This window comes from Nesoenas mayeri (genome assembly GCF_963082525.1).
Source record: "Nesoenas mayeri genome assembly, chromosome: 2".
Lineage (NCBI taxonomy): Eukaryota > Metazoa > Chordata > Aves > Columbiformes > Columbidae > Nesoenas > Nesoenas mayeri.
The window spans coordinates 36,813,457-36,839,675 of NC_137543.1; the positions used below are offsets into that span (position 1 = coordinate 36,813,457).

Sequence of the window (26,219 nt, forward strand, 5' to 3'; positions counted from 1 at the left end):
CTCATTTCTCTGCTGTAGATATTACACTAATTCACCTCATCTTTCCCCTCAAAAATTAATTGTTCTGTACAGAAAATAGACAGAGAATGTACCTATTTCCGAAGTACAAACAGAATAAAACACAGCCTTTTGTACTAAAATTCCTATTACAATAATTTTGAATTCAAAGTCTTCAACAGAGTTATTTAGCCACTTCACAATGATTGCTTAGTTTCAATGCAGGAAATGCTTAAGTAATTATCCAGCAGAGGGAGACTTAAAAAACCAAGAGAATATGAGATAATATACAAGTATACCTGAAGGATATTTATGTATTATGATCTGGTTTTTCTTTTATGAATCAAGTATACGCATTCCCCAAGATACACTCAGCTATATTTTACATATTATGCTGCAGGTATACATGAATCCCCTACTTTTTTTCTTTATTTTTGTAAATACAAAAGCGATCTTTTACTGGTTTTGGCATACTTACATTTTCTGGCTAAGTTATATGTTTTGGACCTGTAGCCAACCACGTAAATGAATAGGGAAAATTTATAAATGAAGCAATATGATATATAATTAGTCATATCCATTAAGACATCAGTAACAACATGTTCCTAACAGAGGGTCAACACTCCCAAGGAGTATTAAAAATCTCTGGCTGGATATTAAGAAATGTTCTCTAACTCTATTCACTTATTAAAGTCTCCAAAGAGAAGATGAAGGTTATTTAAAACTGGATTGTGCAATACATGATAAAATAAAACACAGGAAAATGAGAAACAGATTAGATGTATTAGCTATATCATACTGCATTTTTGTTGTGTTATATTGTGAAGTTTATAATGAGACCATACAACACAAAACGAGAGCACTCTAATGGATTAAACCAGCCTACTAGCTCTAATAATAACCTCAGCAGTATTATGGGATCTGGAGATTTTAAGTATTGCCTAATGTAATTATTTAGGCAAAGAAACAAAAAAATCCAGTCTCACTCCAACAATTGTTCTAAATTCACAGATTTTATTATTATTCTGCATATGGAACCCTGGATTTTATCACCCTAAACAACCACAATGGACTATATATGACAGGAATCAGACTAAATAAAATATTTTAAACTAAGAGACACTCATGTCTGAAGTTACACATTCTTTCTCCATACACGAATCTTGTGGCAACTGGGTAACTTCCCAACTGGAGCAAGCACAGGCCACTGGAGCAGCCCCTGGACAGTCAGTTTGACACAGCAGGGCTGTACAGAAAACCCCAAACACACTTCAGCACTTCGCTTGTGTGTTCACCATGGTTAGAACAAGATGACAGATTCTGTGCAAATCATCTCTGTATTTATTTCTGTTCAAATTTATACGTATATTTCTGTTTCTACTCTGACAAAGAGTTCCTATCTACCATGCTGCAGTAATCAATTATTAGCTTATGAAAGAGATCTCAGCAACAGAGCATTCTGCAGAAAAATGATGACCCTACTGAGATTCTACTTTCTGAGCATAATAATGAAACACGGTAATGAACAAATAATGAAGCCGTGGTTTTACTTGCAGCTAAAATTTTAATTTAGATTTTGTATCAAATAGTTAACCAATTCTCTTTAAGCAGCAGAAGAGAATCTTTGTCAGACCTATGCTTGCTACAACTACTCCTTCTTTTTAAAAATACTATCTCTTTATTCACCAGAAACATGATGCATTATGAATTCTAGAGATGAGATGATGCTACAATATTTAGAGTGGAAGAAGGTGCAGAATATCTGTTGAGAAACAGGTGGTTTTTGTTATTTAGATCAGCAAGAGTGGTGGCTCTAGCATATTGCTTTCCATAGCAGATATTTGGTTTGTTTTGGGGGAACACAGTAACAGATTTCTGCTTTTTTTAAGATGGGTAACGTAAAGCAAAGCTTTACAGCTCTGGTTGTGATATCCTACAAAGGTGAGGGACACTAAGATCTAATAACTCATCTCTACTCATTAAGGAGTTTATTTTACACATCTTGTAACACAGTTATTCCTCTGTTAGAAATGTCAGATGTCAGAATCATATTCTGATAGTCTTCACAGCCACTTGACAGTCTAAAAACTCACAGGTTTCATTCAGTTGACAAAAATATTATTAGTAAAGTTACCTGTAAGAATCTCTGTTGCTGATGGTATCATGACCAGAATCTTCTTGTTCATCACCTGTCACACTGAAACACACTTTCTTCCCGTTCCTTTCCCCCTTTTCATTATCACTGTCTGCTGGTACTAAAGGCTCAGGTGTTTTACGTTCTGATTTGGGAGAATATGTTATTGAAGAAAGAAGGCTGCGAGACAAACAAACAAACAAACAAACAAAATCATGTCTTACACAGTGAGCTAAGAACAGGATAATATTTCCCATCAACATCCTTCACCTATTATTCTACAATATGTGAAGGGAACATCTTAATTCAGTCCATACCTATTTGAAGGAAGGGAAGAAAGTGACACATTCCACTGTTAAAAACTGTAACAGTGAAACCCGCTAGCATTACTAAATACTCAGTCTGGTATGAAGGCAGTGATTGTGGCTGGGGAAGAACTAACAGCACATCCTTGAACACTTGGGGTCAAATTTTAAATTAACTACTTCTAAACAAGAACCACGTACATCTCAGCACAAATTGAGAAAAACCAAAGAAACTGTATCTCTGTGAAAAGCCTGTGTTTTATCAATTACTACTGCACCAGACATGCCAGCCTGCAACACCAGCTATTTTACTACGACATTTTAAGAATATTTATTAACATATCTGTGTATTTCCTGATATTCAAAGCGTCTGAGCCACTTTCACTAGTAAACCTGATGATTAATCTACAAGCTTCTATGACAAACACAAAAGTGAAACCCAGTCGAGAAGAGAGAGCAGTGCAGACTGCTACATTTAGAATATACACAAGTACTGGAAGCAAAAGATGCATATTCTTGCGTGATTAATTCATTGAGATCTTCTAATTTACTTTCAAGATCAGAACAGCTATAATGGGCAATTGTCCTTTAATTCCTATTACTCAAACATGTCATTAGAATGACATTTCCAAACTAAAATTTGGATTTGAGAGGCAGCGTTTTTCTTGAAAAAACTACCTTCTAACTACCTGAAATAAGAAGACATTGAATTTAGGTTTTTTTCCCCTGTAAAGCACTTGGACATGATAGCAGGGTTTTACTGTAGGAACTGTCAGAATGGTCAGCTGGCAAACTTCCTACCAATGACATGGTAGGATTCAAACATGTTAGATCTTTTTGTTACACATAGTTCTTATTTCTGAAGGGAAACTAAAAGGAGATGCATATCTTTGTGAACAAAAATGCTGCCCTAATTGTTTTTAAAGGGCTGCACTCAGAATTCCTTCCTTTACTCTTATTTCTCGATGCACGTATTAGCACTGTTACATTATGCAAGGAAGGAATTCTGATTTTAAGTGATTTAGAGCTCCATCTTAATTTTGTGGGGACCTGCCAGCTGAAGTAATTAATTCTTAATCCCAACAAAGTTAAGTTTGCTCAGATACAGTTTCATCAGTACTGAGCTACCAAGTACTCTGCCAGAAAACAACCTGATCACCTTGAAAGCAGAAAAAACGTGTTCAATACCATGTTCACCTATAATGTTTTTGAGTATATACAAATCATTTCCTCAGGAATGGAAAGAGTTTTAAGAAAAAGATTAAGAAACCACATACTTCGGAAATGCAATTGGGTAGATTATCCCTATAATGCTGTCCGTTGAATGTACAGCAATGAATAAATACCACAAATGGTTCATCAAGCTTGGTCTCATTGAATTTATCACCTGATAGATGTTAGCACAGGGTTTGACATTAAATTTAGGGAAATACGGATGGTAATCAAAAGCTTTTTAGCAAATCCTTCCATCATTTCTGCATAACTTCCTCTGGCTAAAATCTAATAGATATATATTTATCCTATATACAGGAAAAAGTACTGATCTGAACTGCAAATGAAATATAGAAAAACTGTACAGAATGTTGACCTCATAAAAATCAGTTCTTCGTACTTTTAAAACTTATTTTCTCAGTATGAAAAAATAAAAGGGGTTCAAAAAGGAATTAAATTCACAGCACACCATTCTAACAGTGCTCTTAAAAGAAAAGGTCAATTCCAAGAAGACCTTGTAGCACTGCCTGCTGGAAGATGAGATGAGATAAGGACAAGGATTAATCTATACTATTGATTTTTCTTGTGTTCCCATTATCATCCACTTCTAGGAAAACAAAAATGGGCTATGGGTAGATCCATTCTGGTAGCTTCTTGTGGATTTTTTTGTTGTTGTTGCAAGAAAATAATCAAGAGCAAGAAACAAGCATAATGAACTACAATTTCAACTCCTGAAAATATCTTCCCCTGAGTAATTATTTGCAAAGACACAGACAGGCTATTATATCCTCTTCTTTTATGTGACTGTTTAGTCACTGCTGCCAAGATCTCAGTAAAAGACTGATGAAGGGAGCTGGAGCTTTTCCTAAGGGAGCTTTTCTGTTTCTCTCAGCAGGCAGCCTCTTTTTCTAAGGAATTTTTTTTTTGCTGAACTACCATGTACGAAAACTGGAACTTTGGATAACAGAGTTCTGGAGCTGGTAGTTCCTGAGGGCACTGAAGTGCTCTTAGAAACCTAGTTCGGGGAGTCTAAAACACACAAACCAAAACCTGGATGAAAAAAAATGTTAAAAAAAAAAAGCTTTTTCTTCATAAACACAGGACATGCACATTATGTCTTCTTTGGAGTTGGGTCTGCCCCAAACAAAATTATCTTAGATGTCTATCTCTCATAAGATAAATATGTGAATATGTGAATGAGTAGTCACTAACAGCTAGAAAGTCCCTGTAACTCTGAAGAAAATATCCATGAAAACAGAAATTTGAGTCTTGACCAAAACAATCCTTACATGTGGAATTAATCCTATTTGTAACCCAAATCAAGACAATCCTAAAAGTATGTCAGAAACAAACACAACCTGCTACAGTCAGTCGAAGCATTAAAAACTGATAGCCACAGGCAGTAACAAAAAAACCTGTGCAACCTGTAACTGCTTTGCTTTTTCCTTACCCCACAGAGGCTCGGAAAATTTTCAAGCCTCTTGTATACTCCCAACAGACATCTTTCCAAAAAGCATCTGGGATGGAGGGAGCACACTGAGTGCATGTGAACCAACAAACAGCAGAGTCACCAGGGAGAAAAAAACCTAAAGGACTTATCTCTGTATAACACCTGGAATCAATGGTTGGTATCTGGCAATGGAACTAAAGAGGTACTGGGCTACTACTGAACTACTTGAATGAGGAGTCAGTGGAACTTTGAAAGGCTGTGGAAAGGGGATGTGGGTATTTTTTTTTGCATCTCTCTCTCCATCTGTACTGTATTTCTTAAAAAACTCTATCTCATCAACAAACCATTACGAAAGTTACTATGAAGATAATGTTAGGAGTACACCTCTTAGCTCTTCCCATAATGCTCAAGCTCTCACAGACCTGCTTCACCCGCAGACGAAGTGAAACACTTGCTTTTCAGTTCGCTTTCATTCACTAACAGATGGGAGAGGTTGGGCAGATAACCCTGCCCCCAGATTTCGGGAGTTGAGAGAGAGACCACTACTGACCTCAACACAGAGCAGAGACATCTGTAATAGTGATATGAAAGAACAACAGGTTTTCAACAGTCCTGTTATACAGGGTACCAAACAGTCATTCAGTAGGCCAATTGTTCTATCATTCAATAACACATAAATTTAGAATTGTGACGTCATTTTCATATTTTCTGTCCTGAGAAAATCATCATAATGACCATTCCTCGTAATGACTAATGATTTTATTACTGTCTTTTGTTTCTTAATAGTCCTAACTTTGCTCTCAAGAGTTAATTAGCAGCCGTAACTATGTTCTAATAGAACACAACAAGTACTGCTGACCTGCTCACACCCTCTTCCCTGTTCAGCACTCCTGAGTACTATAGGTCCCTTGGCTGTCCTGTTTCCTTTACAGAACCGCTTTACTCCACAGTAATTACGCTCTGGCACTCCACTCGAAGTCCGGGAGGAATAAAGCCTGAAAAATCTCAGTCTTACAAACAGCAAAAGGTAAATTTTTGAAATGTATGAAGGGAAGAAAAAAAGCGATACCTTGTAGTTACTGACACAACTGTGCAACTCAAAATTAATATCTGTGTATATATATATGTATACACCTGTACACACAGTAAATATGTGTGTGTATTTATGTATACATGTGCATGAAAAAAAGGCTCAGAACTTCCTGTGGTTTTGCATCATGGGCTCTAGGGAGTGAAAAGGAAAGGTGTGGCAGAGTGGTAACTGGAACTTCCTGAAACATTGACTGAACTTCCATATATAATTTTCTGACTTCCTTGAGGAAAAGTGACAAGACAGGCTTTACAGACAGTCATTTTTAAGTGCATCCAAGCACTGCAATTATGTTCAATTTAATTAACATCTTCAGCATGATACTTAGCAGAACTGTGTAAAGGCACAGAAAACATTTTCTTTAAAAAATCTGAGGCCACTCTTACATTCATTGCTATTGCAGTATATAATATGACTTATTACTGTGTAATGATTACATTACTATGAGAAGAGCATGAAAAAATCCCCACTCTGAAATAGCTACGAAAGGACAAATCACTGAACAGTGATCAAAATAACAGGAGAAGCAATGATACACCACTTTTCCACACTGGAGATCACGAAACATTGGCTTTTAAACTCAAAAATTATGTTACTTGTATTTTCAAAATGAATAATTTCTGACATTTGCATTACATATGGGATCTTTCGAAACTGAAAGACCTATCATCCTTCTTCATCTTTATCCCAACACAGCAAATAGCCTAGCAGTCAATCCACTTAGCTCACAAATGGAAAAGCCAGTTTTAAATCTGTCTCCTGAATTAGGACAAACTGTGATGAGACCCTGGGTCTCCCACATTCAAGCTAAGTGTCCTAATCACTCAAGAGTAGCTCTCCCTAGATCCATAGTTCTTCATTAAGACCAATTTGGTTTTGGAAAATGTCCAACAAATTAAAATTGTCCTATGCATGAAAATGCCTTACTTGCAAAGTCATCTCCTGACTATTCAGCAGTACCTGAAGAGTTCAATAAAAGCTGTTTTAATACCTCTGCCCTTTGTTTCCATTTCTAGTGAAATTTTAGATGACATGTGGGCCTCCTATTTCTCTCACCTCAAAATAATTAGCATTTCCACATTCAAGAGAAAAGCTACAAACTAAAGTGGGGAAAAAAAATCAGGGACACTAGGGGAAAAGAACAAAATATAATATTAGCTACACCTAAGTTCTTTGCCTTAATTCTGTCTGAACCCAACACTGATCCTACACTGCACAAAAACAGTTCCCACATGCATCAGTATCTTCAATGGAAAAATTAAAGGCAGGTCCAGAAGGTAATATTTACTTACTCATCTATTTGACAGACACATGTTTCCATCTCTTTCAGTGCAGCTTGTAATTTGAACAGTAATTTTTGATAGACATCTTGTGTTTCTAAATCTTCTTCTTTTAAGAGGTACCTCAGACCATGGCCCTCTTGCTGGCCAAGAGACTGTCCTGAAGGAGCAGCCATAGTAGTAATGGTATGTTGGACATAGATCATGGGATTTAGTTTACCTGGGAATAATCCAAATACATTACATCATTATCTTTTTTTCAACATAAAGTTTGAAGTTCATAAAATACCCAACAGACAGTGAACTTTTTTCCTGCTTAAAGCTTCATGTAATGATTTAATTTTGTATTTTATTTTGCATATCAAACTCAAGCTATTTAAGGAAACAGTTACTGTGAAATTATGACTAGTATTTATTATGCTTTAAAATAAACCTAAGTATTGAAAACAGAAGGATTTCATAAAGCCTTGTCCTTAATTTTAATATTTGGGACATAAACCTAAACCAGTTACCTTTTAAGACTCTGTATAAGAAGCACTGGAAGTAGTTCTTTGAAGTGCAATGGACTTACCTTGATCAGTGTTCTTATTTTCCTTTTCATATGAAGAATGTTTTCTGCTGTCTAACTGTACACCAAAGGCACTACCGAGGGAAGTTGAGGTTTTAGGGTAAGACACTTCCATCACATTGATATGGCAATTGGTTGGACAGAAATCACTGCTGTGAAGTGGTGAAATCTTTGACTTAGCTTGTTTGAAGGTAGGCCAAGCTCTGTTTTTTAATACTCTTGAAAACTAGAAGGGGGAAAGAAAACATTTTTATTAACAGCTTTTGATGTGTCAGCAGTTGGCTGACAAAACTTGTGTACCTGACTAGAAAACAAAAGTATAAAATATTTCAGGCAACCTTGACTTCAGACATCTTGACTTCATATTTCCATCTTCCTCTATAAGGGAAAGAAAAAATATTTTTCATTTTATTTTTCTGAGAGGTTGGGTTTTGAAGTAGATTATATTTATAATTGTAATTAGCCTTGTAACAAGGAAATATAATTTATTTTCATTGCACCATAGTAAAATATTAAGTGTTTTCCTGGGGAGAAAGTCTGGAAATGCTCTATGATCCAGTGCTGTACTACACAACATTTATAAACATCTGCTGACATAGATGTTTTCAAGTTAATGTCTTGCAAAAAAAATCTTAAATTTTTACCTGAGGCTATAATAAAGACAGGATTGGAAGCTATGAATTATGAATTTCATATTCAGGAAGGATTAAGTCCTTCCTAATGGTCTCCTGGGCTGCATTAGCAGAGCTGTTGTCAGCACATGGAAGGAGGTGACCCTGCCCCTCTACTCAGCACTGATGAGGCCACACCTGGAGTGCTGGGTCCAGTTCTGGGCTCCCCAGAAATAGAGACACATGGGCATACTGGAGAGTCCAGCTAAGGGCCACCAAGATGGTTAAGGGACCAGATGATCTCTCCTGTGAGGAAAGGCTGAGAGAGCTGGGACTGTTGAGCCTGGAAAAGGCTCAGGGGGATCTCATCAATGTGTTCAAACACCTGAAGGGAGGGTGCAAAGAGGATGGAGCTGGGTTCTTCTCAGTGGTGCCCAGTGCCAGAGCCAGAAGCAATGGGCACAAACTGAAACACGGGAGGTTCCCTCTGAACATCAGGAAACACTTTTTCACTGTGAAGGTGACCAAGCACTGGCACAGGTTTCCCAGAGAGGTTGTTGGATTTCCCTCTTAAGAGATACTCAAGTGCCAACTGACACAGTTCTGGGGCAACCATCTCTAGGTGGCTCTGCTTGAGCAGGGGTTTTGGACAAGACCTTTGGAAGTCCCTCTCAACCTCAACCATTCTGTGATTTGAGTGATTCTGTGAAGCTAATAAACATTAGAGCATAAAAACTGCAAATACCATATTTTACAGACCTTGCTACTCCACTACCTCTTTTCTCCCCCATATATCAGCTCAGCAATGATGAATATGTTTTATGGTATAATTCTAATACAGTGCTTAGCCACATCTCCTTCACTATAACACTAGAAATTTTGTGCACATTCTTGAACAGCCTTAGATACATTTGTTTTTTTAAGGTGGGCTGACTGACTGAACTGTACCAAATTTGGACACTTAGAAAATACACCTATTTTAGAATCACAAAAGTCATGAGATCAAGCTCTCCCACCGGAGAAGAGACTTGTCAGTCACAAGTAGGATTTTTGTCAAAATATGTCCTTTCCACTGCATTTTGTTGTTAGGGGAAATTTTTTTTCTGGAAAAGACACAATCAGTTCCAAGTCCCTGGTATTTTAATCACAGTATTTGTCCAGTCGAAATATTGTGCAGACCTACCGCAGGTATGGAGCACAGCTCACGTGTAAGATTATTTTCAAAGCTAATTTGCAAAGCTCCCTCTCTAATAAATATCAGTACAAATTCAATCAGTCAAGTTTTGCCTAACACTTGAGTTGAACAAAGGTATATCCCTTCTGAGTAACAACACGTTTTTGTGCTAGGATTTACATTTCTGCTTATTTTGGTGTCATATTACTTCAGCCTGATGAACATTTGACTGATTAGTAACATTTAAATATTTATATCAGAATAAGATCTGGAAGGTTACAAGAAATCCAATTATGGACTTGTTTGAAGGCTGAAGAATGTACAAATAGTTAAGAAGGGCACTAAGGACATTCAGTGATGAAAATGTTCTTGCAAGCAGTACATATTTCACATCTCAATCTCCCACACATCCTGCTCCAGAGAGACCAAATGCCTGGCTACAATTTAATCAGGTCATAAGTCAGGCCTAAAATTCTTTTCATATATGTGTTCAGAAACATCTGGGACTCATGGCACTGGACTCGAGGTCTATTATGAGCAAAATGTTCTGATAATAATAATAGTAGGAACTGCAGAAATCTACAGGGTTTCTATTTATAGAACTCAAACTTTCACAGTGAAACCAGGAACCAAGCTGGGCTCAGGCACTCTGAAAGTCTCCTGTAACTATGGTTACCCTTACCTTGCCAAGAAAATGACATATCTATTCCTGAAATTCATTGCATTACTAATTGTCATTAAAAGCTGTAACTGTGAAACTACTGATTTTTGAGCAGATGAGCTTGGAAGTGCAGTTTGTATCAGCAAGATCTGCTTCTAGACAGTATAAGCACTATGAAAACTTCCCCGAGGCTGTTTGTTTCATACCCAGTATAATATAATAAAATTTCATATATCATCTTGGCCTCCTGTAAAGAGACTGTACATCATGCTCAAATTTTTTGGCTATGGGAAAGTTAAAGCACCTACACGCTACTTGAACTCTAAATACACTATCATTAATGTTAAAGCTAAAAATTTTTTAAAAATATATTTTGAATTTTAATTAAATAGAAAAAACAGAGGAGTGTAATTCAGGCAAACAACTGACACATCAGATGTTTGGTACTGCAGTATCAGAATCCTTTTGATGTCTCCTTCTGTTACTCAGCTCCTCAGTTTATTCGATTTCTTGTCAGAGAGCACCCTGGAAAGTCTTTGGAAAACCACTTTTTGGCCTTCATCCTACTGAAGCTACAGATTTTCCTTACAGTTTTCCCTCCTTTTCTTTGAAAAACAAGAAAACATTATCTGTTCTTTTCCACGCAACTTTTAGAACTGTGTGAAGCTTCTACATTGAACCTCTTTTTCCTTTTTGTTTCCTTTCAATTTTTTGCATATTAACTCTCAGAACAGAGCAGTTTGTAAATGTCCCAACTCAGACCCCAACTGAGATAAGACAGGGCAGAGCCAGTTCTTTGTTACCATTTTGGGCTTACTTCAAACTAGTTCCAACCCCCAAGAACTAGCTTGTATGGGAGAGGAACCAGAAGCCAAGATGAGAATGTAAGTTTGCATTAACAAACTGGCGAATGGTTGATTCATTCATGCCCTGCTTAGCAAAACAACTACAGAGAAATACACTGACTGCAACTAGAGGTCATACTTTATTCATTCGCATCTCATTAATTTAGATGTCAACTGTATGAAAATCAGCACTTTCTCCTTTTTTCTGTGCTACATGTTTTATTAACCCAAGTTAATCTAACAATTCACAGAGCTATTACTATTAAGAGTCTTGCTAGAAAAAGTCATACCAATTTGAAGGACATAAAAGATGAATAAAAGGGTAACAATTTGGTATTTAAAATTAAGATGGAAGATTAGAAGGAAAAAAAACAATTCAGCTGTTATTGCCTCATTTTGGTTAACATCTGCAAATTCACTAGAGTACTGGTTTAAGGCATTTACAAGAATGCTGGGCCTTCTGTGGGAAATATGCAGTTGATTGTATCTGCAACTGAAGACAGCAAACAAGTAAGGATATAATCCACACAGTGTCTAAATAAGAGGTAATAAAGAGCACAGTTTGAAAAGAATTTATGCAGTTACTCAGTTTAGGTATTCACACCTCAAAATAGCTAAACTTTCAGCCATATTTTTGTCATTGCAATAGACATTTTGAAGAGTTACTCAAGCTGTACCACATTCCCTTGTTTTTCCCTTAAAAGAGAAATATCACCAAGCTTAGGACATGCAGGTTGTACCTTTTTATAACTAGAGATTCTTCGGTAGATATGCTCAATTTTCTCGCTGCAGATGACACTGAATTTACTTTGAAGCTCGGTGGGGATTACTTCATTTAAGGAATTGAGGCTGTTGCAATTCTGCACAAAATGTTCATCGCTTTTTGCCAGTGCTTCAAGAATCTAAGATAATAAAAACAAAAGCAGTATGTTATGAAATAAGATGACTAAGATATCCCCTTACTTAATATCCCTTAGAATTAAAGCTGAAAAGCCTGATAATCAGTTGCCTTTTAACATTACAGGCAATGCTGCAGAACAACAATTAATGAAACTGGGGAAGCGGTTTCTTTAAATCTATCCCCTGCATAAATTACACCTATAATAAGCACTTTTATTTAACTTCTCGTGACATTGTCTGATAATGGATTTACTACTAATTTCCTACTAATGTAACCACTATGGCTCCTCTGAAATACATTACCTGCTGTATTTACTTGAACAGCACATACTATGCAAAGCTGATGGATGAATTCATTACTTGTAGCAAAACTTTGGTTTTGCAGTAAAAGTGACACTAACACACTGAAAAAGCATAGAACAAAACTGAGTATGATCCTCTTGTATATCCTATATATAAATGGAAGATGGGGAACAGAAGAAGCTATATTGCCCAGCAAAGACTCAGGTTTTCCTAGGATAGGAGTAGCACCAGCAAATGATGGTGATAGAGAACTGAAAGAAAACACACGTTGAAGAGGTAAGGGTAGGATACAGCCCTGGTTTTGGAGTCAGAGTTACATTTCAGGCATTGAAATTCCCTGTATTACAGAACTTGGAAAATGTCTCCTGCTAGTTGGGTCCAACTCTGAAGACATGTTTGAAAAACATACCCAAAATAACTTTCTAAGAGAGGCACCCAAAATCCAGATTAAGGCCTCTAAAGAAGAAAAGAGCTACTCAAAGCAGTCTGGACAAACATCACATACAGTATGACTCCAGCATGGGACTTCGGTCTGTAATTCACTTCTGCTATAATTCATTATTATACTATCCACCATCACAGACGTAATATACGATTTATAAACTCCACCAAGGAGTTTAGAAAAACATGATAACATACAGAAATTTTAAAGTGCAAAATCTGAAGTTTTTAAGAAGTCACAGATTAAAAAGTAGTAGATCCTGAGAGATTTTTTTCCTCAGGTCGCCAGCAGGATGAATTAAGCAAAGTCTTTAACTCTTCTGCTACAGTGTTTAATCACTGTATTAAAACATCCCAGTCTCTTTGGTCGTACCTCTAAGCTTCCTTTATGTCAGGTTTAATTAATAATAGAAATGAAAATAATTCACGTGAGGTTTTTTGCAGCTGTATATTAAAATAAGTACATTCAAAACCAGTAACTTTTGCAGCACAACTTTGGACGCCTTCTCATCATAACAACTAGCACAAAGATTTGCACAATACAGAAAAGCAGTCTGGGATTACTTCACTCCCCTCCTACATATGATGCAAACTAGAGATGTTTAAAAATGCAAAGTAACAATAAATACACAACAAAGAAAGAAGCGTATGGAGAGAAGGATAAGACCCCACTGAATACAGAGAGAAGTTTATGTTTAGAGTATTTAAAACCATTTGTAGACAGTTATATTTGATGAAACGACACTACAATTTGTACTATCACCTTTGAGCTAAGGGACTTTCTTTTTCTACCAGTGGACCTTTAGTAGCCATTTAGACCACTATCACTTGATATAAACTTTATATTATTCTAACATAGTCACATTACATTCCCCTCTTGTTTTTTAATAATTACTAAGTATTTATTTAACCAGCCTAAACACTAAGAGTGATGACACCGCATTATTTAAGGCCAGAATCAGTGTGCTGAAAGTACTTCTTTACTTAACTACTTCATACAGAGCAATGGAAAAATGTTTCATAAGCCATTAGAAAACAATACATTAAACGTTTTACATGAAATTGTGATTACAGCAGGAATTAACATCTTTCAGGCCAATGACCTGAAGCATTGACTAGACCAGATCTAGCAAATCTCATCATGTTGGTGCATGAAGTTACTCCCCTATCTGTCAACCTGACCTGCTCCAAAGTCAAGTCAGGGAAAAGAAACAGGTCCCCATGCCTAATTCATTTCAATAAGTGATCAGTACTTTAGTTTATACTTCTGATAGAAGACCAGCAGAAAAAGAAATGTGCAGATACCAATGCACTCCCCAAAATGTAGGCTTTCATACTTTTATTAAGTGTACTTTGTTAGCAAGCATATGTGTGAAAAGATAAAAACAAACTTAGGAAAAGCTATATGACTACATTATTTGTCAGTTTGGCTCAAACAATGACCGAATATAGATATAGAACAAATCACATCCTGTTTAGAGCAATCACAGATTTTGCCATTTAGAAATATTCACAAAATAAAAATTCCAAAGTAAACTCTGAAATTGCACTTGTATTTTTTTCTTCCTCTGTGATATCACCAATATATGCACAGGTTTATTTAACTTTCAGACATACAAAAGCCCAATGTTGCACTACTCCTTTCACATTTTGAAAGTTGTACACACAGTTATGCTGAGATTAAGTAACTTTTGGAAACTACAGCCCACCTTCACCAAGTTATGACACTTCAGTGAGTCTTTGACTTTCTTTCAAGTTTTATTCAATAATTAAGAAAAAGGAGAGAGGGGCAGGAGGAATGGAAGACTTTCACGTTCTTTAACATCTTTTCAGTTCAGAGGCTCAATTTATAACCTCACCATAATTTTGTTTGCCTCCTGAGTACACAATCATCCTTCAAAATGCCACAGGGATAAAGGTTACCCAATATAAGGTATTAAATACATATAATCCTAAGAATAAGCAAAAGGCAGAAGTTGCCTCACAGGTATTAAGCATAATAAGAACTAGTACATACAAAAATTGCTTCATACCTTCGCAGTCAAGCTGAAAAATCCCTTTGGTTCAATCATCTTTTCTAACACGTGGCACTTTATTCCAGCTGTGCTGTCATACTCATAAACTACTCCATACTCCAGATGAACATTGTCAACAGTCAAACTCACATGATCTTTCTTCCCATCAATTATTGCCATAGTGTTAAATTTGTCAATTACCTCTAGAATAAAGAAAAGAACACAAATCAGCTGAGGAGGGTTGGCCATTGAACTGAAAAGGACATAGGCATACGTTCTAGAAACAGGTATTTCAAATCATTCTATTTAAAAAACACTCATCAAAAACCCCAGCTACCAGCCAAATGACTTAATAATCAGAACACCAGTAGGTTTATGGATGCTAAAGTACTAGATTGCTGAAGAGGCATGAGCAGACAAGTCACTGTAGTCTCTCTTTACAAACAGTTATTGAAGGGGACAAATTCAATTTCGTTTATAATCCAGAGACATAAAAATCAACAACAACAAAAAAATGGAAAACTGAGAACTTCTAAATAAACTAGAATAAAATGACCATGAAAAGTGTCAACATTCAGAAATAAAAGCACAATATCAGCATTTACCCAGAGAACATAAATACGTTAAGTGTCTCTTTAATCACCATGATGCATATGAATGCAGCTTTATCTAAATGTTAATTGTCTGAAAATAATCTGAAGGATAGCTGATTTCTCATGCAGTACTGACTAACACATCTAATTTAGCCTTAAATTATTACTAGTGGTGAAAATAAATCAGGTAATTCCTAGTATTATCTATTCTATGAATGAAAATTGAACAGATTTTCCCTTAAGTGTACACAGCAGCTTTTTCTGAAAATGAGAAGTAAAATAATTTTCAGAGAACAGCATGTTAAATTTATATCTTTAGAATACATAAAAAAACAACTCCTTATGTAAATCACATCTTACAGTCTGCTTGCAATTTCCTTGCTGAAGACAAAACCACTGCCTATATTTTCCTAGCTACTACACCAACGTTCTGAGCAACAACAAAATCAAAACAAGCATCATATACCTTCCACTTTGCAGTCAAAGGCATCTCCTCCATCATCTCCAGAGGGCTTGGTGGTTGTTTTCTGAAGATCTTCCTGTGCACTTTCAATGCTGTTGTAAACCCACTGTATAGAATCTTGCTAAATAACAACAGAAAAAAGGCAGCTAGGAAAAGCTTTGCAAGGGCAATACATAACAACTTATTTCACTGCTATGAAACATGAAACAGATGTTTGAATTCCCTGATTATTATCAGCATTATTGCCTTCTGAACTCCAAGTTGAAAATAATATTGTGAAAACTGCAGAGAATTTTGGCTTTGTCTAAAACCATCTGAAGCATTTTGTTAACTAATTTTTTTATTTCAGAGTATACTGTCACGAGACAGTATGATATCTGTGACAGCATGACATCTCTCAGTTGCATGTCTCTGCCAAAAATAATTTAAGACATTTCAAATCAAACTTTACCTTGAAAAATATCTGGGAGAAGAAAGAGTGAAAAAACAAAGACAATCAATTTTTGCATTGCTCCATCTGCTGTGCATCCACAAATTTACTGGCAAATATGGAATACCAACCAAAGACACAGTATCTCCAGTTAATCTGTCACCTACACATCACTGGCAAGAAGAATATACACTGCAGCCTTCATTACCTATATTTGCCTTGACTACAGTTATTTTACAAGAATTTTTTCCATCTATCAAACTGATTTTCAAAACCCTCAAAAAAGAAAGAATCACGGGTCCCAAAAGTCCAGCATCTTATGTGACTGACATGTGAGGACAGGAATCGTGGCTTTGCCATACAGCCTATGAAGAAGCCACGTGTACACCTTACATCTTGTTCTCCCCCCTCACTTACTCAGCCACATGCCCATCACATCCTTGTGGAAGGGCCTGTCAAGTATGGCATCTCCAGACTTCACCTTACACTTCAAAAGAAGCTTGACAGTGATTTAATCACTGCCTCTCTAACAGCTACAGTAGAATAAATGACACAATTATGACCAATCTGAATTCACAGACTTTAAAAATAAGTTTGGGGAACAATTCAAAATTAAGGAAGGATACCAGCTAAATATTACAATTTTCACACAAAATGCCAAGTACCTCTGATTATGCTTTGTTAATATACAACATCCAGCTGCTATCTTCAACCCATTAATCATAGATGACTGAATGTTTGAAAGATTAAGCTACTCCTTCTCTCTAGTTTTCCTAGATTCGTGTATGCCTCACTTTTCCCCAAAAGGCACTGAAATATTTTAATAAGGAAGCTTGACTTTCAGAGCTCTCTGTCAATTGTTGGAGGACACCTGTGCACAAGCTGATAGTCAGAAATGCTTCTGAAACCCACACCTCTTCACAGGTACACCTAAAATCCTGCTGCTTGTTGATGGAGTCCCACAGGTCTGCATGCCAGTATTAAGACTGACATGCCAATCTCTAATAGGAGATTTACATTATGTCAAAGGGTTCCTTCTTTATGTAAATGTAACATGGCCTCATGGAAGGACTAACTACTTAAACTGGAAGCCCCTCTTTCAAAGTTAACACAAGATGTAACACAATATGATTTAGAGCGATGTTCTCCACAAGCACTACAGAGGCACAAACTAAGCATAAATCTGTCACATCATGGTTAGCATCACTGCAAAGAAATTGTAATTCCAAGAAGTAAAATCTGCTTTCAATTTTCTTTATCCAGACAGGAGAGAAAGAATAGAAACATTGTCCAACAGAAGTTACACAGTTATTCACAGTGCAAGAATCTGAAATGAAACTTCACTCTCCAGACAAGCAGGAAGATTCCTCACCCTGAGAAGTGGAACATGCAGGAAATATAAAAAGGACCCCTTTCAATTATGCAATTGCCAACCACAGGGGAGCCTGTAGTATTCATGTTAATTAAATGACAGGCTAATGCACTGTAGTTACAAAATCGGAGAAATCCATAGTCATCTTCCAAATAATTAAAAACTGAAATTTCTGAATAGGAAATGAAATTTTAGCTGCCTTGATGCCAGTGGGAATACTGCCATTTATTTCAGTCTAGACAGGTCTCCCATAGTATTTGATAGCACTATATACTAAATGAAGTTTTACTTGTCTGTCTGAGGGATTTTAGTTATAATTTGCTGAATTATGATCAGCTACTTTTTAAGATTGAAATAAAAAACAGTTATGGACTCCAACATATTACACAAGTGGATTCAAAAAACAAACAAACACACAGTAATTTTGCACAGCAAGGCATTCATGCCAGACAACATTAATCAGTCCTCTTTGGATGTCATTAATCTCTATAGGAACTCCATAGTTACACACAGAGAACACATCTGCTGTAAATAAATTAATTTATCTTTTATTCTAGGCACTTTTGCTACTAGTGAACACAGCACCTTCTCTTTATTAGAGCTCAACTTCCTTTAAAGAATAGGCGAGCTTGATCTTGATGTGCTATGTAACAACTTCAATTCTGTATCAGAGTTTAAACACAAACATCCAGACAAACATTTTCATAAAGACCGTACTTGCATGACACAGTTCCAACTACCGTTTACTTGTAATTCTTATCTCATATCTATGCAGTAGGTGTGGGAGAAGGATTTCACTCTTGATTTTAATTGGATTTTTCTTCTCAATTAACATGCACTGGAAGTGTTTGTGAAGTTAATTAATTATACTGGTTCACAGTTTATGAAAAATTTGCAGGGACTTGGAAAAATTACATTATAGAATCCAGCTGGTTTTGGTTTTCTTCCTTAAATTTGTTTCTTGGAAACTTAAGATTTTCTCCTAAACTAATGTGAAAAAGGTAATAACAACTGCATGCTTACACTAAAAAAAGGGAAATTTTGAGTCCTTGAATGTATGTTTATTCCCAAGATTGGAATGCAATGGGAACACAGAGACTTTTATGGATGGAGTAGGTGCAATGTGCTCTCTATGTGCTGAAGTGTTACAAAATTGTGGAAGAAGTTCAGCTTTTTGCATTGCACTTTCCTGTTGCTGAGCAGGCAGCGAGCTGCGTAAATCTCTCTCCATCATGATGGGAATATACCTCAGAATGCCTTCTGCACAGAACTGCAGAAGCATTCAAAATAATCTTTCCAGTGTTGCATATGCAAAAAAAATTGCTGCAAGCCTAGATGTACTTCAGTGCAGAAATTAAATAGACCTCGATCATGAGCAAAATATTGAGCAATCTTCAGCTTTTCTAATTCAACTGGTTTTCCTTCTCTTTTATTCACCACTCATTTCCCCTCATCCCAATCAAACACAACAGATATGTGGACAGAGATACACAACACAGTGTTTGCTCTGACCAAAAAAAATTTTAAAATAAAATCTGTAAGGGTACAAGGTGAGACGCACCTGCATTGGCCGCCTGTACTTCCTGCATGCCGTGACATGCGCAATAACACTTGCATGAGTCTCTTTGCTGACATTAATACCATTCACTTTGATTATGCACTGGCCAGGGTGAAGACCTGCTGCAGCTGCTACTGTTCCTATTAAAAAACAAAACAAAACAAACTTAGTTAACTGACTTCTTTTCCTAAACATCTCCTTTAAAACTTACAGTCCAAAGGCCTCATTTTTTAAATCAGAATCTGCTCCCACTGATTCCTGCATACTTCCCCAGATCACGGGGTGCTTCTGCACTCAGGTGGACTCCATAAAAAATTGTGTTCCCCAGCAGACAATTTCATTAAAAGGGACCAGACTACTTTCAAAAGGCAGTTTCATAAGACCAACATTGATTAGTGATATGAAAATGTGAAAAATATGTCCTAAAGGATTTTAAAAGGATAAAAAAAGCCCTAGCTTGAAACTCACTAATTACAACTTAGACCACTTCTACTTCAAATTCTTTTATATGCTCGAAGATTATGAGTTTCTTTACTACTTCAGGTGTCTCTGTCTTACATACAAAGCAGAACATACTAGAATTTCTTGTTAAACATTAAGTGAAATATCCAAACGCAAAGACATTTCCAAGGATCTTGTTCCTTATTTTAATATTTTTTACCAACTCAATTATAGCGGAGTGCCTTACAGCTTTAATCAAAGGATAATCAAGTAGGATATCTCAAATTTAATTATTTTTTGGGGGAAAAACAAAACATTCCCTTTGAGCAACGTAAAATATATGGTTCGGTGATTTATCTTCACAATGAAATAAACACCTTGGGAAAATCTTCTGTCCACTGAATAGTTACTGCAAAAATAGCAGCTGTCTTCAAGTCTTTTCAATGTGACTCAAGCCCACTCCTGAAAGACAGCCTGCTGGAGTATGACCTTAGTTCCAGCTACCTGAACGTTCACCTCCTTCATGTCTCTCTTGATACTGCCACAAAGGTGCCAGGGAAGTCAAAATGTATTGCCTGGAGACTGCAAGGCTGAGGTTCAGACGCCAGCTGCTATGCAAGAAAGGCTACACTGAATTTGCAGGGCTGACAAAGAGAAAAGCTACATCATGACTTGTCAGCTGAGCATATCTGACAAGGAAATAACTTAAAAGAATAGACATGGATTCCCTCATTTTTGGTACTATCAGCTTAGATGATAGCTACATTTTAAATCTAATATCAAAAAAACCTTTGGAAATGACACCAGTACAGCTATTGCAATCCTCCCCCCACAAAAGATTTTTAAAAAACCATTTAAATAGGCCTCATTAAATTTCTCTCAAATAAAAAAAAACCCTCTCTCCAAAAAATCCAAGGTCAATTTAGCAAAGTATTTAAGCATATGCTTAATATCTCTCAGGTTTAGTAAACCACATATGCAAGCACTTACACACTGTTGAGGCTAATTGGAATAAAGTATGTGCTTAACGAATAAGGATAGGCAGTTGAATTGAGATCCAGGTGCAGAAATAATTATCATATCAGCTCAACAGTCTGTAGTTTATTAGACTTTCTCTTGAAAATCTAATTTCTGGCACCACAGCCTAGAAAAAGAAGTAATCGAGCTCTGTCCCAATATGGCTGCTTTGCAGTTCTGTTCTCTCTAAATTCCTCAGCTACAAAGGGAAGAGGGAGTAAAAAGGACACAACTGCCACACAATAGGTGAAAATACAGTGTCAGTTTGCTCTACCATGAACAACATGCAACAGCAACAAAGAATGCTTCAACTTTTATCGCTGGTGCACCAGTCAAGAACATAGTGAGTTATGGGTGGCAAGCATTTGACAATCACATCACAAAACAGACAAAAGAGTATTTAGAGGGAACATCTGCAATTACTAAGACAGACTGGGTCACTAGCACCCTTGAGAAGATTTGTGAAAAGTACATTTTCTGTAAAACGTTTTCAGAACATTGCAGAACCATATGGCCACCTAACAAATTAACGCTCAGGGAGAAGGTTATTTTGCATCCATCAGCTATTCCTCAGTCTGTGAAGAATGCATGGCCTTAACCTTATTTCATTTTATTTCACTGCTTGTTATTGGAGGGGGGGATATGAGCTGAATCACTGGACCTAACTTTTATTTATCCCAGCCATGCCATTTTGGTATTAAGTGTATATTTACCACTACACCTCCCACGGCTTACCTCTCCCAACAGCATGGACGACTGATGGCCCAAAACCCCGAATTTGGAATCCAAGTCCATCTGCAGAGTCAGGAATCTTCACTGTCCTGATACAAGCAAAGATTCAATATGTATGGAGCGAAAGGTAGCATTTTGTTATTCAAGGTAAAAGTGGACAGCAATAAGTAGCTCCCAAAGGTGTTAAAGAGTCCACACTTTGATCCAGTTTGCAGTTTCAGATACAGCACCATTCATATTCCAGATATTTTACACCACTGACATCAAGAAGAGCAGTAAGCTGAGGTACCGAAACCAATCAGAGGAAGGCAATACTTATTTACAGGGAGATTCAATATGCCATTTATGACCAAAGCATCACCATAGCTTTAAAATTCCTCCCAAAGGGACTGTGATTTGGGTAAGTTGCCACAGCACAGCATCACTGAAAGCCCTGGGAAGGCAGCTGGTGTCTCAGCCAAGAGGACAGAGCCTGGGGACCACAGAGCACGGCAGGCCCGGTCAGATGAGCTGCTGAAGACTGCAGAGACTAGATCCGTATTACAATTTGTTAACATCTAAGTCAGGGGTATCAAACTCATTTTCACTGGAGGCCACATCAGCCTCACAGTTGCTTTCAAAGGCAAGTAACTATTCCGACATTTACACAGTCTTAAAATTACATTTGGCCCTTCGAAGGCAACCGCAAGGCTGATGTGGCCCCCGATGAAAATTATTTTGACACCCCTGATTTAAGTGCCTGCTTGGTGAGTGTTACTGAAAAAATATTTTGCTGAATAGCTGCTCAGAAATACTGCAAAGTATTGAGGTTTGTAAAGCAAGAATCACCTACTACTGTTCATTAACTTGTGAGCACATTGTGCTATGCTCTCGTTTGGTCTAAGTGCGACAGTAATAAACCAACTGACAAACATGACCAACAAAAACACAGTTCTGAGAATCAAAATTCACATCTGTTCCTAAAAATGAAGCCCTGAGCTCACCCAAAGTAAGCAAGCATGCCCACATGATATCAGCTCGGGTTCCAGAAAAAGCATAGCTCTTATCAGAGCTAGTCAGGTCATGCATAACAGTGCGCTGATTTAACTTTGTAGCCTTTACTTCCAAAGCCAGCTCCATTATTAGTTGAGGGATCTTTGCCCTGAACTCCATTTGCCAGTGCAAAAGCAGAAAAAAAACCCAAATCGATGCTGAAAACCGATTTTAAAATACATTTGGACTGTAATAAACTTGATTTACAGCTAGTTTTGAATAACATCATTGCATCATTTCTTGTACTGTCATTTTTTTCTGGTATACATAATGTTCAGCATTTGATGACTACTATCAGTGAGGTGAGATCCAAAACCCATTGAAGTATATAATTTTTTTAAAATCTTAGAACATTATTGAGATTAATACATTTTCATGTGAAATATTTCATAATTATAGCATTATATACTACACTTACATATTAACTAAGGTGGATACTATCCACATGGTTTCATTCTGAAAATCCTTTGTGAACATGCTAATGAGCTATGGAAGACCACCACTGGCCGTTTAGGCTAAGAATTAGGCTAAGACCTGTCTCTTCTGCCAACACAGCTGTGCTAGCAGCAGCTCCTGACAAAAAGCAGGCAGCACTGAGAAAAGAACTCTTCAGCTCCTCGGAACTCCTCATTCACAAGATCATCTCCATCAACCTTGAAATTCACCCACATTTTCACTGGCAAGTTGTATCAGAAATTAACCCAAGATCTATACTAAAGAAAGGCCAAGATATGGTTTTTATGTTTGCTACAACATTAATATCTACTGGTGTGGGGTTTTGTTGTTGTTGTTTTTGCTTGTTTGGGGTTTTTTTTCTAGAGTATCAGTCCAGATGATAAACTTTATGCCATTTTTCTTTCTTTACTCTTCTCCCATTTCCGGGTGCCATTGTATTTCTCAACACACCTTTGCTTATTAAGAGGAAAAATAGGTTGTCATTCTAGCGTTGAACCAGAGCCATTCCCAAGGCACCCCATGTGTCCTTGCTGGTAACACAGGGTGGCTCCCCCTTACTCTACAAAATTTTGTTAGAATTACTCCTGACCACTGTTTCTCACTCCCTTCTTTCTTCGGTATGTACAAACTAGTAACAACTGCACTACCTTTATTAATAGACCTATGCCCATTTACATACTTACTGAACCCAGCCAGTAGGCCTCACTTTTTATTTATTTCACCTAACAAAAAATGCATTCAGGTAGGAAAGGTCAAACCTGTGTACAGAAATGCATCTGTTAGATAAAGTTGGGGAGCTCTTTACTTGCCCCTGCTGTTTACACAACCAGCACACAGGCTGAAGTGGCCCATTAGATCACAGAGTCTGACTTCTGCCAAACCAGCAACTAAGTCCCAGGCAGAGCAACTTGTTTAGTAAACACTGTGAGAGATAAGTGGTCAAAACTATTCACATAGTCAAGGAAATTTCATTTACACTTGCAGTTCCTGCATGTAGTTAGAGTGGCAGAGCTGATGGTCTAAAGCGCTTTTACTGACTGACAAATGTAATAAACCAAATTCAAAGCAGACCAAATGGCTTGAATTTACAAAGTCAGATTAGATACAGCATTTAAAGTAACTTTACAGCAGTGCTGTCTGAAGTTCCACTGGTCTTTTAAAATTCATTTCAAGTGTAGTTTGTAAGAAGTCCCCCAAAGGCACAACAACTTACTCCCGTGGCTTAGTGCTCACAAGAACCCGCAGGGGCTTTCTGCTGTTCAAACACGCTTTCAGGAAACAATCCACTTCACTGAAGGGGCGCAGAAAAACCAGGTCACCGTTAATGGCAAAGATTTTTTTCCCAACTTCCAAGCCTGCCATCTAGAAAACAGTAACAGTTGTGTGTATGTTTGCCTTTTAGAATCACTAACGTTATATTTTCTTCTGCTAGCACGCAGTAGGAATAATGACAACTCAGCAGGAATAATGACACGCACACTTCCTTTACATTCTTCACGTCTCCTTCACAGATCACGCATGAAAGACTTACACCACAAAATGTTTCTAGAACTGGTTAAATTGATGTGAAGGTACAATAAACAGTCATTCTGAAGAGACATAAATACAAGACTTAGTCTTAATCAAGATTTTATGACAGTGCTACAATATCAGTTAATATTTGGAACATTTAACACAGTTTTCACTGGGCCCATTTATTTTTTTATGACGTTACCTAGTTGTCCATCCATCAATCTTCAAAGAAAGTAAAGCCTTTTTTCATAAGGATTAATGATTGATATTTTAGTAAGTGAGCATTTATTAAGTGCCAGAACAAAACTATATCCTTAAATGCTTCATGGCCTTTGAGCCAAAGGTATGGCAAGCCAAATTGCAAACAGTTTTTAAACTCTGGTCTAACATGAAAGGAACTGTAAGCAGTTGGATGGCAGGAGTACACAGAGTGGCTCAGGGCCCAGGCTAACCCTTAGCACCATCTGAGGTGATGGTAGAACCTGACTGCCAGAAACCACCCTTGACACAGCTCTGTGGCTGTATTATATTATTGATTCGCTGTATTTATTTTTATCTTAAATTTCTATTCCACCATGAGATTTACAAAGGCTTGAAATCTAGGTCTAAATTACTTCTCTTGTGGAACACACTCGTACTTTATGTTCACACGTATAGAGACTCCCATGCAGTTCAGCAGAAGATGAATTTACCCAAAGAGTATCTAGAGCAATACTAACAAATGGAAAGGCTGTAATTTATTCATTCAGATTCTTAAATTCTAGACTTCATCCAAAGCTTGATACATCCTTTATTATGAAATATATGAAGTGCAACTCATAGACTAGATTTATTGATTTCATATTCTACCAAAAATGTTTATTCCACTCAAGATTAATGTCATCACTGGAATAATATAAACTGTATAAAAATAAAATTATAAATTTTGTATCACGACTCAGTATAACAATTTACCTGAGCAGAAATTTATAATGGTGAGAGCAACATTGAAAAAAACCAAAAATATTCATAATCACAGCTTTCTTGGAAAGTTGTCATTGTTATCTTCTACTACTATAGATTTTCCTAGCTGATGTACAACACATAGACTTGTGATCAAGTGAATAAAACAGGGAAGATAATTTATTATACTTGATACCTCAGCATTTGATCCTTTTTCCACCACTTTAATAATTGGCACCTTATTTTTATCTTCTAAACCAAAACCATAGGTGCCCTCATTAGATTTAATCTGAAAAATAAAATTGTTAAAAATATTGTTCAGAAAGGCATTAGGACGAGCTAAAGTAAATCCCCATTATTAAACAACAATACATAGTGCTAATTTATTGTCACTACAACCAATATTTTACTCAAAGCAGACAATCATTGGGTTTCACTCACCAGTAATGATTTGGCTATGACATTTTCCACAACTTTCAGATCATGTTTCATGAGTCTGTGCTTCATATTTGATCCTTCCATTTCTTCATCCGCATAGAAACGGAACAGCAGTGGTTCATCCTTAAATTCACTTTTCTCTAACACTATATGATACAAAACCACATATATTAATCCTTTCTATTTTCTTTTAAACTGTTGAATATCTTTCATGAACCATAAAACACTGAACATGCGTACACATATT

General features: G+C 36.8%; 1 protein-coding gene across 1 annotated transcript in view; it reads right to left on the minus strand.

The window, feature by feature from the left end:
* The window catches only part of PREX2 (phosphatidylinositol-3,4,5-trisphosphate dependent Rac exchange factor 2), a gene marked incomplete at both ends in the record, with an annotated part of 173,024 nt that overhangs the window by 61,417 nt on the left and 85,388 nt on the right, over window positions 1-26,219 (minus strand). The window contains 11 exons of the mRNA XM_080338602.1: window positions 2,132-2,311; window positions 7,481-7,688; window positions 8,040-8,262; window positions 12,068-12,229; window positions 15,005-15,189; window positions 16,046-16,163; window positions 19,406-19,542; window positions 21,596-21,681; window positions 24,294-24,442; window positions 25,731-25,823; window positions 25,976-26,118. Of these exons, the coding sequence (XP_080194728.1) occupies window positions 2,132-2,311; window positions 7,481-7,688; window positions 8,040-8,262; window positions 12,068-12,229; window positions 15,005-15,189; window positions 16,046-16,163; window positions 19,406-19,542; window positions 21,596-21,681; window positions 24,294-24,442; window positions 25,731-25,823; window positions 25,976-26,118 (1,684 nt within the window). The remainder of the gene's footprint in view (window positions 1-2,131; window positions 2,312-7,480; window positions 7,689-8,039; window positions 8,263-12,067; window positions 12,230-15,004; window positions 15,190-16,045; window positions 16,164-19,405; window positions 19,543-21,595; window positions 21,682-24,293; window positions 24,443-25,730; window positions 25,824-25,975; window positions 26,119-26,219) is intronic.